Source organism: Trachinotus anak, unplaced genomic scaffold, assembly GCF_046630095.1.
Source record: "Trachinotus anak isolate AG129_WGS33_773 ecotype Australia unplaced genomic scaffold, CSIRO_AGI_Tana_v1 ptg000016l, whole genome shotgun sequence".
Lineage (NCBI taxonomy): Eukaryota > Metazoa > Chordata > Actinopteri > Carangiformes > Carangidae > Trachinotus > Trachinotus anak.
The window spans coordinates 3,573,015-3,589,428 of record NW_027273867.1 but is presented as its reverse complement, the minus strand read 5'-3'; the positions used below and the strand labels follow the sequence as shown (position 1 = coordinate 3,589,428).

Below are 16,414 nucleotides of genomic sequence, written 5' to 3'. Positions count from 1 at the left end.
GGCTTCTCTCTGGAGCTCCAGTAACAACAGGCCATCCAGCCAATCAGAATAGAAACTCTGAGCCTCACCTCTGATTGGCTGTCTGTTTTCTGAGTGATTGAACAAAAACCAGATTTCAGGCAAAACACTCTGAGAAACCGAATCCTGCAAGGTTGGATGGTGGGTCCAGGTGGCCTGGGCTTGGGGCATGTCTGAGAGCGGTGACTGCTTTGTTGTGACATCACAAAGTTCCAGAAGTCCTGACGGCTGGTTTTAAGGCTCAGTTTCTGAATACAGGCTGTGTGCATTTCTCTGTGGGCTGAGGCTTTGATACTTTCACAGTATTAATATAGAATCTAGACCTGCTTTATAATCAAAAAACACATGCACATCTACCTTTATACAATATGGACCTTTAAATTGTTGTGTTTTAGAAACTCTGTGAGCTAGATCAGCTGTGAGTAGATGGTCATATTGATGTATTAAAGTGTTTTCTGTGAAAGCTGGTTTTATTCTCGAAACACAAACATTAAATTGTAAATCAGAATGAGAACAGTTGGGATACAGAGGAATGAAACTATAATACAGAGGGGATGTAGGATTAGACCAGTAGCTTTAGTTACACGGAGGCAGCATCATAATCTATTAGCATCAGCTGTGATGGGATTACAGCCTATTAATGAGACCACGCAAGATAGCCAGGGATCTGTTTCATGGCTGCTGGGCTCGTAGCATGCCACCACTAACCCATTTCAGCAAAGGTGTAAGAACAGCAGAGGACCAGACACAGCACCTGTCCTCGATCAGGCACCATCATTTTCTTGTCACATATCCGGATGTCCTTCCATGTAAAGGAAAGGATCCCGTTCACTGCTTCATTTGTCTATCACGAGTCCGCTGTCTGCTCAGTAATACCAGCAGGGAATGTGAGGAGGGAGGCCACAGCTCATATGCAAGGGTTGTTTGTTTCTCATAAGGAGATGTGGAGGGAGGAATGAAGAGTTAATGAGGGTATAGAAGAGGGAGGAAGAGGAGGAAATAAACAAAGGTAGGCTGCAGCCACAAAGCAGGCCGAAAAGGGAGACGGAGGGCAAGCGTGCTTGGGCTGCCAGTCCTGGTCAGCGTCATCGATTTTAAGTAAACAGAGGGGTTAAAGGTTGCTTCTTAATGATGCTGTGCTCCTTGTGCTGATGCTCAGTTCTGCTGAGTGCTGAAGGATGTCTTCACTTCACTGTTGACTAAGCTAGATTCCACAGCAACTGACGGATTCACCTTCATACTGTATAGACTGTATAGTATGAAGTGTGTGTCACTGACTTGGTGAGAGCAGCAGCTGCAGTTTGTCTGCACCCTGCTGCAATAATCTTCTTCCACTGTATTGACCGTTGCATTTCTGTATGATAGCTTTCATGTACTCAGGCAAAATAAGGCAGATGTTTAATAATATATTAATATGACGTATTAGTCAACATCTATTTTATGTCTGTTCAAATCAATCAAAATGTGCATGATTTCATTTTTACAACTGATTGTTAAAGGTCCCATATAGTATAAAGGTAGATACATCAATATGACCATCTAGCTCACAGAGTTTCTAAAACACAACAATTTAAAGATCCATATTGTATAAAGGTAGATGTCCATGTGTTTGTGATTATAAAGCAGGTCTAGGTTCTATATCAATACTGTGAAAGTATCAAAGCCTCAGTCCACAGAGAAATGCACACAGCCTGTATTCAGAAACTGAGCCTTAAAACCAGCCGTCAGGACTTCAGGAACTTTGTTATGTCACAACAAAGTCACAGTCACAGTCACCTCCCTCAGCCATACCCCAAGCCCCGCCCACCTGGACTCACCATCCAACCTTGCAGGATTCGGTTTCTCTCTGACCTGTTGTTACTAGAGCTCCAGAGAGAAGCCTGTAAAACTACACTGAGATTGTTTTTGGTGCTTCAACACACAAATATATCTTCTTATGGATATCAACACTTCAAATAAAACACAGGAAAAGTATCAGATATGGGACCTTTGAAATAATTTTGTTCATACGTATAATTCGCCACAAATGTAATGAAGTAGAATAAAAACTAAGTTGCTAACAAGTACTCAAGAGAAAAAAAAAAATCAACACTTTAAATTTGCGTTGTTGACTGGTTTGGCTGAAGTCTGCAAGGCTGCGTTATTTTGATAATTTTGATAATAGAAAATGTTTAGAGCTCTTCATCTGATCTTTCAAGACCTCCACTGTGAGAGACAGTAGCAGGATACATGTGGACTTGGGTGCAGATAAGTCGACAACGTAATTATTGTGACAGACCTAACTGAAAATCAAGAATCAGACAAGTAAAGCAGTCTGAAGATGTAGCTTCCTGAAATATATGAGGTGGTCCATGATAATATTTAACAAAGCGTGCTTATATCTCTTCTACATGAAGTTTGCACCCTGTGTTTTCAGTTTATTGTCACACTCTACGTTTAAACTGCTGGATATCTACATTTTGACATGAAAAACATTAAAAGTCCTCTTACCACTGTGTCACAGGGCTTACTACAGAAATTTCCTTGTTGGTGACCTCTGACCCCAATTCTGAAAATTTCAGTATCAACACTTTACAACAGCGCCCTCTAGAGAGCGAGGTTTGGTGAATGTGACAGCTAACCTCATTCCTCCCAAATGTTTATTGTAGATTTGATCAATATGTGATTTGTCAGGAGGACATTACCCTGAGTTCACTGCACAAGCAGAAGCATTTCATGTAATTGCTTTTCTGGATTTTGATGGAGAGTTTTAGTGTCTGATGATGATCTGTACATCATCTCAAAGGTTTTTCACCCTGTCCGCAGTTATCTTTGTGTGGAAGACACTGATTGTTTTTTTACGCTACTGTCAGAACGTCATGACAGAAACCAGCTTCATGCAATGTCAAATTAGAATTTGTATCTGGCTAGTTTTGATGTAACCCTGTTCTCCGTGTAATCCCAGGTGACGTTCCGTACAAGGATCTACCACTGTAACATCAACAGTCAGGGGGTGATCTGTCTGGACATCCTGAAGGACAACTGGAGTCCTGCCCTCACCATCTCCAAGGTCCTACTGTCCATCTGCTCCCTGCTCACTGACTGCAACCCTGGTGAGAGCTACAGGGCACACACACACACCTCTCTTCATCATATCTCTCCCCAGCTGTCGCTGTGACAGGTTGACACATGTCCATTCTGTGTGGATAATGTATAAAGAAGTTTGTCACTGTGAGGCTCAAGTAGCACGCCAGCGGCCGTTTCCTCAGAGGCTGGACAGAGGTGTTGCACAGAGGGAAACACCACTGGTTCAATCTGAGCCTTTTCAGCAGGAGCTGTTGACAAGGACAACCCCGGCTCTCTGAATCTATTTAAGCTTCATTCATTCCACTTCCACACAGGTCCAGTGGAGGACCTCACTCAAGAGTTCAATCCACCACAAACAGGTTTTTGCAATGTGTCTTCTACGGAACAACTGCATTTTGTGTGTCTTTGTGGTCTTGATGTGATGAAACACCTTGTGTAAGCAGCTGTAAGGAAATGAAAAATGAGAGCTTGAGGAAGACGTTCTAACCCTGACGACTTTCACATCTGCACACATCTGGCTAATCACTGCATGGAGTGAATGTGACTGACGAAGTCAAAGTTACAATTACAGCGTGGATTTCAGGCGCTGGTAGAACCTGTTCATATCTGCCATTAAAATGCATCTTAACTGACCACTTGTGACCACGTCACTCCGCTGCATATGCAAATAAACACGTGTGCGTTGTTGTTTTTAGCCAATCCGACTGTGACAGACGGGTCTGTTGTCAATGTGTTTGTGACAGAGAGAGAGAGACAGAGCGAGAGAGAGCGGGGCATGGAGGGGTCGAGTGAATCAATGCGCTGCACACAGCTCTAAAGTCAAATAAGGTTTCAGCCATTTTAAATGGTAAAATATTTTCAGTTCACAGTAAGGGTGGGCAATCCGGCCAAAAGACCGTATGACAATCTTTATGGGTAGAAACACGATCCATGTTCTTAATCACAATCTGCGTCCTAGTTCTGCTTTGATTTTATTGTGAAAGTCCTGACTGGAAGTTGTTTGTCTGTTCTTTTCTTCACCCACAATGCTGTTTACAAATTGTGTCACACTTTGTTTAATTCATGTGGAGCATCGGTCTGGACCGCGCTGTTAGTTGTGTATATGTGAGTATTTTGATTTGAAAGTTCGGTCACTGCTCCAGCTCATCCTGCTTCCTGTCTCTCTTCACGGACGGACTGTAACTCCACCTTCTTAGACTGCAGTTGGCGACTGTGGTTCTTCCTCCTATGTGTCTCGGTGCAAAGTAGTGTCTTGAGCGAGCAGAGGTGATAAAAGCAGCTGCCGTCTTATATCAAAACCAACACGATATTCAGAGAGATAGAACTGGGGGGGACAGGTGATTCCAGGGACTGAGCAGGGAGACGTTGCTGTTTGTGAAGACCTCTGATGAGCTTGTGTCCTCTCTGCGGGGGGATTGCTCTTTGATAAATGTAGCAGCGGAGATTCTCCCTCTGTGTGCGAAAATGAGAATAGCTTTTCCATTTGTCCTCCTCCTCCTCAACATTTTCAGATGTTGCTTGAAATGATACGAGCTGATTCCTTTAAAGCATGATAGGAAAAAGACTCGATCGGCACCCCCCCACCCCCCCACCCCCCTGTCACCCACGCACTTTCAGTCCCTCTTTCTGCCTCTTGCCTCATCAAAATCAGTCCGCTCGCTTCACTTCTCTGCACTTGTTTTTTTTTTTTAAACCTGGCCTTGAATGATGAATGTGGTCCCCAGACCTGAAGTACTTTAAATGTACCTCCCTTTCCCTCCCCACTACCTCCCGTCTGAAGATTGTCTTCCCCACGCAGACAGAGATCATTGGCACGTAGTTTGTTAAAGCGGGGGAAGAGGGTGGAATGACAGAGCTGCCATGTCGTGCCACATTGAGCTGCTGCACCACGGTCCCACAGGCAGATTTCTACCTGCAGTGTTCTGGTGGTTCACTGGGGTCGAGCCACATGCCATGTCAGAGAATATGTAGGGCTCAAATCCGTCCCAGGGCCTCTGTCTTCCCTTTCTCTCCCCGTCTCCTCCCATCTCTGTGCAACATCTTTAATTTTTTAACAAAACCAGTGGAATTTGTCCGATTTCTGCTGCTGCTGTCGGAGTGAGCTTGTGTATCCGTTGTGTACTGATACTCGGACAGTGTTTTATAATCAAGGTGTCTGCTATTTTTCCTCTCAGTAGCTTCAGGGGTGTCAGTTTGTCAAACCTGTAATAACACCTGGCTCACCCTGCCTTAAAGGAAGGCTTTACTGTCTGGATTGATATCAGCATAAAACCGTTCTGGTTTGCAGGTCCTCAGCTCGTGCAGCTCCTGCCTGGCTTCTGTAGTGTTCGTACTTAAGCCATAATATGTAACTTTTCCACACACTATTTGTTTGTTGGGTTTTCTTACATTATCCCAAATGTTTCTGCCTAGAAAAATCTGTCATTTTAATCATGGTAACGCTCCATTTCATTTGGTCGCCTGTCAATGATGTCATATCCCCTATGATCACATGTCGGTGTAGTGGTTGTCTGCCAGAACCTGAAAATTGACTTTTTATCCAGTTTTAAGCCTCATTTTTATGATACACTTTTTACACCTTGGTCGTTTTCAGCCATAGATTTTAACTGGATGAAGGATTTTAGTTACTGAACGTCTGGAACTCAAGTTATCAGAGAAAACAGCCAAACAAATGTTGGACAGCTCAGCTGCCAGCTGCTCCAAGATGTCCTGTGTCTGCCGAGGAGTGTTGGTGAGTCACTGAGTTTAAATGTAAAACTCCTTTACTCAGTGTTTTTAACATTATAATCACCGGGTCTGTTTATTTTGGAGAGGAGGAGACCTCTGTAGATAATTCAGTGCCAGGTAAAAACCTGAACCACTGACACTGAAGGAATCCAAACCAGGAGAAGCTGATGACAATGGTGGTGAAGACAACAACTCCCATGATCCCACACTATTTCAGGACGTCACCCAATGCCGTCTTTTGTTATTGTTTTGATTGAGAAACCCCTAGAGGCAGAAGTTACATACTGTGCGTTTCAGTGTTGGAAAAAGGGCTGAATTCCCATAAAATGCCCATGGTTTAATATCTGGTCTGACATTAGTGCAGTTGTTCCAGTATCTGCCTCGTGTTGCATGTCCAAGAGGTCAAAAGCAGCTTTTTCCGTGAATGTTGCAGTACTAGACAGAAATCTTCAAAATGTTGTCATGATTTCTCCAGGGTTTTCCAACGTTTGAGGTTCCATCATCATCTCATTGTGGTTTAATTGCACCAGCTGTTCATCTTGATGCTCCCAAGTCTTAATATTCCCATAAGTAGTGAATGAAAGTGAAGATATAAGCCCCTTTCACAATGGTCACAAAATCCACTGACTAAATTTTTGTCGTCAATGTGTACAATAGGGTCAAATGAGTACTGCAGTGGTCCCAGGTATTTATCCTGTCTGGCTCTCATCAACAGTGATGTAAACATGACGTCCAGGTGAACACACTCATTTTCGCCCCATTTCCATGCAGTGACCTGTCACCTGCCCAGAACGGTGCTGTTAAACCAGAAACACTCCGAATACATTTCGGTCAGGGAGGAAAGAATGAGCTGCAGCCCCAAAATAACTTTTAAAAACACACAGCCGATCAAAGCGTCTCACACAGGAGGAATCTGGGGATGATGAGATGTGACGGATCAATTTTTCCAGTCTGCACAGCAGCTAGTAACTCACTCTTTCTCCAGTCTGTAAGTGCATTTACTTACATTGGTCCCTGCAGTATAAAAAGAGTCAGTTGCCTTTTTTAGAGGGTTTACCCACGTTTAAAGAACCTGCTTATTTATTTATCTTAATTTCGGTGTAAAAAGGGTATGATTCACATTTTATTTTACTGATTTTCATTTGGTTCAACTTTCGGCTGCATTTGGATGGGAACCCTAGAAAGAAGTGAGACATGATAATCATTCAAACAGGCATAACGTCGATTCTCATCCCCTCCTCAAACATTCATGGTGTTGAATTACGCAAGTAGTTTTGTAGAATAAAAAAGAAAGCTTGAGAGTTCAGACCCTTCGTACTCTCTTGCTCTCACACATCTGGCCAGTTGCTATGTGAGGCAACTTTGTTAGATTGTTAGTTTTTAAAAGTTGGATGGGGCTTCAGATGCTGGAAAACTTCCACCAAGAAACAATTCCTTCAGGACTTTTGTCTCTTGCTCAAACTGGCTTCTTAACTGTGTTGTATTAAGAAGTCAGATGCTCCCAGCTTCAGGCCACTATGCCATGACATGTAATGATCCATTCATCCATCATCAATTATGGGTATTAGCCTGTAAAAACCTCCCATCATTGAAACCCTGGCAGGGACTGGTGCGGAGGGGGGTGTTTGTGCTGCCTGTTCAGCCAAGCTTATCGCACTGCTCCGTCAGCAGGCCGAGCCCCACAGGAGACGGGCTGAAGCAAAGCAGAGTGGACGAGAGAGGAATTTGTTTCTATCTCTCTGTCATCTCGCTGAGAAACTGGCCAGCGGCACAACGAACTGAGCAGCGGCAGGATCAATAGAGGAGTCCGTGGGAATTCATAATGGCGGCTGTTGACGGACTGGACGTGTGCAGTGTATCAACAGACAGGATGGCACCGCTGCTGGAGTCCACCATGATCACTTCTGATTTACAGCAGCATGTACATTTTACTATGCTGTCGATAAAAGTGTCGGCCGCACTGTACATCTTACGATACAAGCTTCACTTCAGACCACAGGGATGATAGAGCCCCCGTTTGTTTGACTTATGGCTTTCCTGTGGTTTTCGCTGGTTGTAATAAAACCTCCATGCATGCTGATGAGCCGAGGTGGTGGTTTCTCCACCATTCTAGACCATGTCAGGTAATTGAATGTCAAACAGCACCATGCAGCTGTTTGAGTAAACATGGTGAATGTCCTAATAACTACAATATCACTCATACGGATGTGGATGGGTTTTTTTTAAGGCTGTTGTTGATATCACACTCCGCCCAGGAAATCTGTGTTGTGCACATTTTCTTCCTCATGTGACATTTACAACCAGAGTTTTCTAACATTTTGACACATACATTGTTCACAGTGAAGTTGTCTAGCAAGCAATTATCTTCTTTCTTGTGTTGGATGGCACATTCTTGCATTTCTCCGTGCATCACTACCACCGTCTGTGGAGTAGCATGGAAACATCAGCAAAAATATGTGTCATATTGCCTTGATTTTTGTGTATGTGCATATACATCCTCAGGGGCCTGCTCATAAAAACATTGCTCCTTTAAATGTCCAAGAATAGCAAATTGTCCAACACTTGAGTGTTTTTCGGAGTAATGCATATTTAAGTCTTTTATATAAAGTGAGATTTTCATGTGTTTTTGATTATAAAGCAGGTCTACGTTCTATATTAATACTGTGAAAGTATCAAAGCCTCAATCCGCAGAGAAAGGCACACAGCCTGTATTCAGAAACTGAGCCTTAAAACCAGCCGTCAGGACTTCTGGAACTTTGTGATGTCACAACAAAACAGTCACTGCCTTCAGCCAGGCCCAAGCCCCACCCACCTGGACCCACCATGCAACCTTGCAGGATTTGGTTTCTCATAGTGTTTACTTGAAATCTTCTACATTTTTATTTGATTACTCGTCAGGCAATCAGAAGACAGGCTTTGAGACTCTTTTTTGATTGGCTTACTGACCTTTTGTTGCCTGAGCTCCAGAGAGAAGCCTGAGAGAGGAGATGTGAAACTACACTGAGATGGTTTTAGTCTTAAAACCACAAATATATCTTCTGATGGATATCAACACTTTGAATAAAAAACTGATTTACCACTACAATAACTCATCCATCTGCACATAGTGTTGTCTCACTGAGTTCTTCCCTTTTGTGTTACAGCCGACCCTCTGGTTGGAAGCATCGCCACACAGTACCTGACCAACAGAGCCGAGCACGACAGGATAGCCAAACAGTGGACCAAACGCTACGCCACATAGACCAGCTCAACTCCTTCAGGACCCCCCAGCCCGCCCCGCCCCGCCCCGCCCCGCCCACCACACACACACACACACACACACACACACACACACACACATACATACAAACACTTCTGACACCTCCCCTCCTCCGAAATCTATGGAAGCACACCCGCCCCTGTCATCCACCCTGCCCCCATCCCGGAGAAATGAACTGTTATTTGTTCCATGCTGACTTGAAAAGCTTCTTTTTTATACAAAGAGTCTATTGGGATTGTATTTTCCAATACACTGAATGTTGATATGGTCATGAAAAGCTTTAATACTGTTATTGTTCTTGTTGATGTCGTTGTTCTTATTGTTCTTGCATTGTGTATAACATTGTCCCCACCCTCGTCATCTTCTTTATCTAAAAGAGCGTGTGTACTATTCCCATTTCATTTGATGGTTTCATGTAAAAATGATCATGCTGAGTGAGTGCATTTAGTTTGTTTTCTTCCAGTGGTTTTACAGCTCATGGTCAATATTAGTGCATGGCATCAGGACATTTGTTCCTTCAGTGGACATGTAGTCATGGTATTATTTCTATCCCGGCAGAGTTCTGGCATGGAGTGAGCCCATCACCGTGTATGATGATAGTGGTAGTTTGCTGTACATTTAATGCCTTGTGAGAATACATACTCATTGAATACTCAAATAAACACTGGCTGTAATGTGACGGAGCCTGTCTTAATCTGTTGCTTTCATGTGTGTGTGATTACAGTGTGTGTGCATACAGGCTCATCTCTCAGACCACTTCCTGTTAGAAATGAGTCGTCATGGGCTCACCACAGAGAGCAGAATGAATCGACGGTTACTCATATCTTCTAGGTAACAAAACGTATTGTGACATTTTATTGAAAAAAAATTTTTTTCTCATATTCATTTTCTGGTCATTTGAATTAGTGCCAGTTAGATATACAGTAAAATAGAAAGATACATATACATATCTTTTTATTTCCATCTTTACTATGATAAGCTTTGTGGTCTCAAAGACCCCCTCTGATGAAAATCAAGTTTTTAACCTTATTAACTTGTCCAGTCGATGTTTTTTATATATAATACAAAGCATATAATGAGCGAAATAATCAGTCAACACCATGACTAAGTATTTCCACCTTGGAAGTGCAGTGAACCAATGAAAATCTCATAAAACAGATTCAGACAGCCAGGCATCTTTACCAGTCCTGGGGGGGCGGGGCTAAATACACCTGAAACCTTGTCAGTACAGAGAAGCAGAGTTTGCATTAGCACAACCACTAACACTGTGTCAGCCACTGCCAGTTACAAGCTAACGAACATCATAAACAAATAAAAGATGCTAACTATGCTAACCGTTCTGATATGTCTGCTAGTGGCTAATTCTGGTCTCAAAGTGTCTTATTAATCTTCTATCCCTGCATCTTTTTCGGAGAATTTTAACTAACTACAATACAGATTAAATGATATTGAGTTGGGGGTTGAAGTTTATTGATATAACACTTTTCACAAACACTAGTCACACAAAATGCTTCACAAACCAATCAAAATAATAATAAAATCACATGAATTAATTAAAATCAAAGTACATGCAAAGGAAAAATATCAGATAAAACATACAAGAGGAAAAACTGATATAGGACAGAATACAACATGCTACCTAAAAGCCTGTCTGAACAGTTGGGTTTTCAGTTGCTTTTTAAGAGTCAACAGAGTCCAAGGATTTCAAACTAAGACTATTCCAGAGCTTAGGAGCTGTTGACTGGAAGGCGCGATCATCCTGGGTCTTAAAGCGTGTTCATGGTACACTTACAAGACTCAGGGTAGAGAACCTAAGAGCTCGACTGGTGGTGTGGGTGTGTAGCAGATCTCCAATATATTCTGGGGCCTGGCCATGTAGAGCTAGAAAAGTGAGTGAAAATGGATTCTAAAATTAATGGGAAACCAGTGCAGAGATGTTAAAAAGGTGTTATACTGTATGTGACCATGTGTTTGATTGTGTTAAAAGCCTGGCAGGCAAGCGCTTTGGGGAAGATGTGTTCATACAGGTAAAAAGAGAGTTACGATAATCCAGTTGTGGTGAGATAAAAGCATCTGTTAACATCTACATTTCATTCCATGACAGCACATATCTAAGTTTGGCAATATTTGTTAGGTGAAAGAAACATGACCTAGTCAAAGTCCTAATGAGTACATCAAAGCTCATGGACTGGTCAAAAATAAAACCAAGACACCATTCAGCCCTGAATAGTGTTTACTTAAAGCTCCATTCAGTACCAACAACCTCCACCAATAAGGTAGGGCCGCCTGCATGTAGCCTGAGAGGAGAAAGCCAGGGCAAAAAAGTTCACAGAACCACTTGTTACTCCTAATTATGGTGCAATAAGACCAAAATCTGTCTTGTGAAATTCCTTGTGCGGTGTGGCCAAAAGCAGGATGGGACAGGAAACAGTGTAGGTTGGGTTTTAAACATAAGCTGTAACAGCAGCGGTCCCCAAAGTTGCATTTTACTGTCATTAACCTCTGTTCTTACACTCACTGTGGCCCTTCTCTGCTGCTTGTATGATTTCACTATGCAGTGATGAAACAACAAACATTATTTCCTGAATGAGAGATTAGTCCAATCCTCTCTCCCACCAGCTGGACACTGGACAGCCCTGTGATTTCACAGGTCAAAGTTCAATCACACTGACCTCCATGTGGAGCAAAGCATCAATTCAATTCAACTGGAAGCGAATGCATCTCACCCCATTACACACAGACATGAGTGGGCAGCAAATTCTGGTCTGACTCTGCCATTAAACTTATTGCTCTGAGCACAGGGTAATGACTAAAGGCCACTCTGATTAGCATATCAACATTTTTATCCTTTCTCATCTGGACTGTGGTAGCTGGACGCTTAGAGGATAACATTTAGAGAGATTTCAAAGACAAAATCAATCTGAAACAAGAGAAGTGTGGGGGACAAGAATAGGGTTTTGGGGGGGAGGGATGTGTTCCCTCCCAATCCCCAATGGAAAATGTGCCACTGTCTGTAGGGAGTACAGCAACTACAGGGATAATAACTGAACTGAACTGTGATTGCTGCCATGTATTTTCTGTTTTCCGCTTCCAATCAATCAATGATTCAATCAATACATCTTTCTTGATCCATGAGGGCAATTTGATTCCAGGCATAGGTAAGAACAGACAAAAAACATACAAATGCACTGGCAGGCAATTAAGGCGCTTTTAATAATAATGGTTAAAGTCATTATAAAGATAGGAATTAATAAGTATAGAGGTAGTCCACATTGTATTGAATTATACAGCAAACTCCAGATAGAACAAAGAATTGTTATAGTTCCTGGTTCAAATGAGTATTACTGATAAGACAGTTTCTCAGGTCCCATTCAGACCAGCGTTGGCACTGTGTGGGAAAAACACATGCCACCTGTTTCATCTGAATAAGACCACAGTGTTTGCATAGTGGAGCTGAGCTCTGCTACAAACGCAAGGTGTTCTGGTTTAACAGTTTTGCTGTGATGCAATGCAACATCCTTGGATAAAGCACGGTCAGATACACAATGAATCAAATGGCCATTTTTAGATTACTTGATGTTATTACCCCCATGTCCAGAGGATGCTGGAACCAATACACCTCGTGCCAATCAACAGTCCATATTCAAAGTCTCTGAGGTCACTCAGTTTGGCTGTTCCCACACAAAACTGAACAATAACTGATGCTAGAACCACTGCTTTGCCTCATTATACCACAAACAGTAAGACTTGTTTGGCTGTTAAATCAGTGAGAAGTGTGGGTTTTACTTACTACACTGGCAACTCAGTGAATATTCACCATACATGTCAAACACAGGTCAGAAAAGTAGATTTTATGGTTGCTCATATTCTGCTATATGATATATGATATTGTGTTTATTTCCACTAATAATTATTTAAACAGTATTGCTGCAGTTAATAAAGGTCAAATAACGGTTTGCAGAGAGCATGAATATTTAAAGGTCCCCTGTAGTCTAAAGGTAGATGTCCATGTGTTTGTGATTATAAAGCAGGTCTAGGTTCTATATTAATACTGTGAAAGTATCAAAGCCTCAGTCCACAGAGAAATGCACACAGCCTGTATTCAGAAACTGAGCCTTAAAACCAGCCGTCAGGACTTCTGGAACTTTGTGATGTCACAACAAAGCAGTCACTGCTGTCAGCCATGCCCCTAACCCCCGCCCTCCCAGTCTTACCATCAAACCTTGCAGGATTTGGTTTCTCTGAGTGTTTACCTGAAATCTGCTGTATTTTTTCACAATCTCTCAGAAAACAATCATTGCAATCTTGCACGCTTTGATACACAAACTTAGCCTTAACTGAAAACCATGAGAGAACAACTGTCCTGATTGGTTGCTAATAAATTCAGGTTCACATTTCTGAAGTCTGCAGCCATGAGCTAAAATACTAACAGGCGCTCCATTTCAAACTCCACCCTCCTGTAAAGCAGCACAGACATGATTTGAAACCTTGTGGACAAACAGCTGTGATTGAACATGTTGCAGGTTTTTCATGAAAACACTGTGGATGTTGAAGCAGTACCTGGCCTGCTGAAGGAGGATATTAAAGCCTGGGTGAAGAGGAATTCAGCTGAGTTTCAACTACTGCTGCTACCACTATCCCTCTGCAGTAAGTGGAATAATCTTATATTCCCCTGATATTGATGGACGCCGTGGGACATCTTCAACATGATGGAGGTTCCTCTTTTTATTTCACAACTAATTTAGGGCTGTCACTAAAATCTGGAGTGAAGTTAAAATCCTCCCTTGGTTCCTCTTTACTGGCAAATATCACCGGTCTGTTATGTTCATCTGGTAATTGGTGCTTCTATGATTTTACAGAGTCCCAAAGTGTGATTTTTTTTTTTTTACCTTGTTCACACAAGATAATAATACATACATAATACAGACAAGAACAACACATTACCTCTTCTCTTGTTGACATTAATAATTATCTTGAATATCTTGTGAAGTCAAGTTCCTACTAATTTGCTCAAATTTGCATGAGATTATCTTGTGTGAACAAAGTTACAGATATTTTTTAGGCACAAATTTATGTGCAAACAAGATGTTATCTGTGCGCACAAGTTAAGAGTAAGAAATTCACACAAGTTCACGTAAGTGATTATCTTGCATCAACAAGATATTTGATAATAAATTGTTCACTGATGAACAATATATATATATATATATATATATATATATAGAGAGAGAGAGAGAGAGAGAGAATTCCTGATGCACTGTATATATATATATATATATATATATATATGTATAGTGTGCATTTATCTGGTTGCAACAAAGGGTCTTGTGGCCACATGTTATTGTATCTTGTGAAAACAAGATATGGATCATGTGCACAATGTGCCAATTAACATGCATGAAACAATCATTTACAAAGTCTTAACTTTTCCTCGTTTCTGTCTTCTCAATTGATACTTTAATTTGTGAATGCTGCATTTCCCAGAATGCCTTTTGGACTGGAGGATGACCATGTTATAAGAAACTGAAGAAGCTGATTAGCAAGAAGGTAAATAGTGGCGTGTGCCAGTGATTGCAGCCATGCTGTGTGTGCTGGCTGGTGGCTGTGTGCTCCGTGTTCTGAGCAGGGATGATGCTCTGCTGGGGCTTTAGTCTCTGATTGTGTTGCAAAACCAGCAAAGTGGCGCAACAGTGGCAGAGTTAATTATGGCTGACACATCGGGGGGGGGGGGGCCTTTAGGAAGGTGGGTGGGACAGCTCATCCTCCCTCCACTGTCCTCCCTCCCTCTCTCACATTGTGTGAGGAGGAGTCTGTTGCACAGACAATAATGTAACATTTGCAGTGAGAGGTGGTGATCAATAGGAGGGAAAAGGCCAGTGTTGGTCTGCGCATAAACAAGTGGCTGCTCTGCATAATAACATTTGTTATGCAGGTATAATGTGTTGGAGTGGAGACGGACAAACATGCTGTTACACTAATGGCACAAAGCCAAGCAGATTATTATGTTAAACAACATTAACAGTTTATTCCAAACAGCATGTGGCATTTTTTTGTCTTTACATTTGTATTCTTATATTCTATATTTCATATTGCAGTCATGTCCACAGACGCCCATGTTTGGCTTTAGGCGGGATGACAGAAACACTGACATTATGATGTCATGAACACAAATTACAGGTGTGTTAAGGTGACATTATTACATAATCTTGGGGCCCCGAGTTGAATCCTTTATTATCACATTGCATCTTGTGCTTCCATGATGCATATTCCTAAATAAATTTGGGATTAATCAACCTACCACAAACTAATTCCTGATACACAATGCACAGAGAGTAGCAGAAACGATGGGTCAATACACAGCTCATTTTTGCACCAGCCCCCCTGAGAGGATTAATCCAGCTCTGAAAAATAATGAGTCTTTTATCGATTTGTTTATGCTGCTGAATTAAAAGTAGTCAAATGTTAATACACTTGGTATAAAAATACTGTAATCGAGTTTTAAAACATCCACCCTGTGCAAGTTTTTAATTGTAGACTGTTGCTAAACCCCCCACATTTACTGAACATGACCGCAGTATCCTCAGTGATTGCCCCATGCTGAAGGACCTGTGAAGGTATTTTTTTGTTGATGAAGGACTGAAACATGTAACCATGGTGATGTCTTATAAAGATTATAAATGAATTCCCATGTATTGTCACATGACGAAATTAAAACAAAATTCAGATAGTTCTTATTTCCTGTCAGTTCTCAAAGACCTGTCTGTAGAAGCTACACTCAACCCCAAGAGATATATCTAAAAATGCCCCTGTATAATCCTGAGCACCTTTCATGTCAACCACCTTGATGCTGTTTAATGTTTATTTAACCAACAACACATTTCATGTGTCGGGCCACTTTATCAAGCAGCATAATGGCCTTTTAAAACTGTCACTCAACACTTGCTCGCTCTCTTTTAGTGTTGGGCAGTAATTCAGGCTAATGGCTAACAGTAGCCCTGTTTTATTACTTCCCAGCAATGAGTAGGCCTGGTCACACTTCCTACCTCATGGAAATCATTTACCATCCCTATGTGTTTTATATGAAATTTTTGTATGAATGATAGCTGTTAAATGGGATTCTATTTCTTGTTGTATTAGGTAGGTATTTGAAACATTGGAGAATCTAACCCTCAACTTTCAAGATTAGCTCTGGTGCTGGGGAGTGATCGGCAGAGTGTAAAATTAGGCAGAGGTTTAGGGAACTGAGTAAAGTCTTAGCCATGCGTGAAAAAGCTCCGAGCGAGCTGAAAGCTTTCTTTTTAAGTAATGCTGTTGCACAACAGCGTCCGGTTTCTGTTTCCACTG

General features: G+C 41.8%; 2 protein-coding genes across 3 annotated transcripts in view; both read left to right on the top strand.

Moving 5' to 3' along the window:
• LOC139634238 (ubiquitin-conjugating enzyme E2 E2-like) overlaps window positions 1–9,749 on the top strand; it is a 68,149-nt gene extending 58,400 nt beyond the window's left edge. The window contains exons 5-6 of the mRNA XM_071500577.1: window positions 2,963–3,110; window positions 8,955–9,749. Coding sequence (XP_071356678.1) covers window positions 2,963–3,110; window positions 8,955–9,052 — 246 coding nt within the window. The 3' untranslated portion in view covers window positions 9,053–9,749. The remainder of the gene's footprint in view (window positions 1–2,962; window positions 3,111–8,954) is intronic.
• rpl15 (ribosomal protein L15) overlaps window positions 1–16,414 on the top strand; it is a 397,523-nt gene that overhangs the window by 355,685 nt on the left and 25,424 nt on the right. The window lies entirely within an intron of this gene.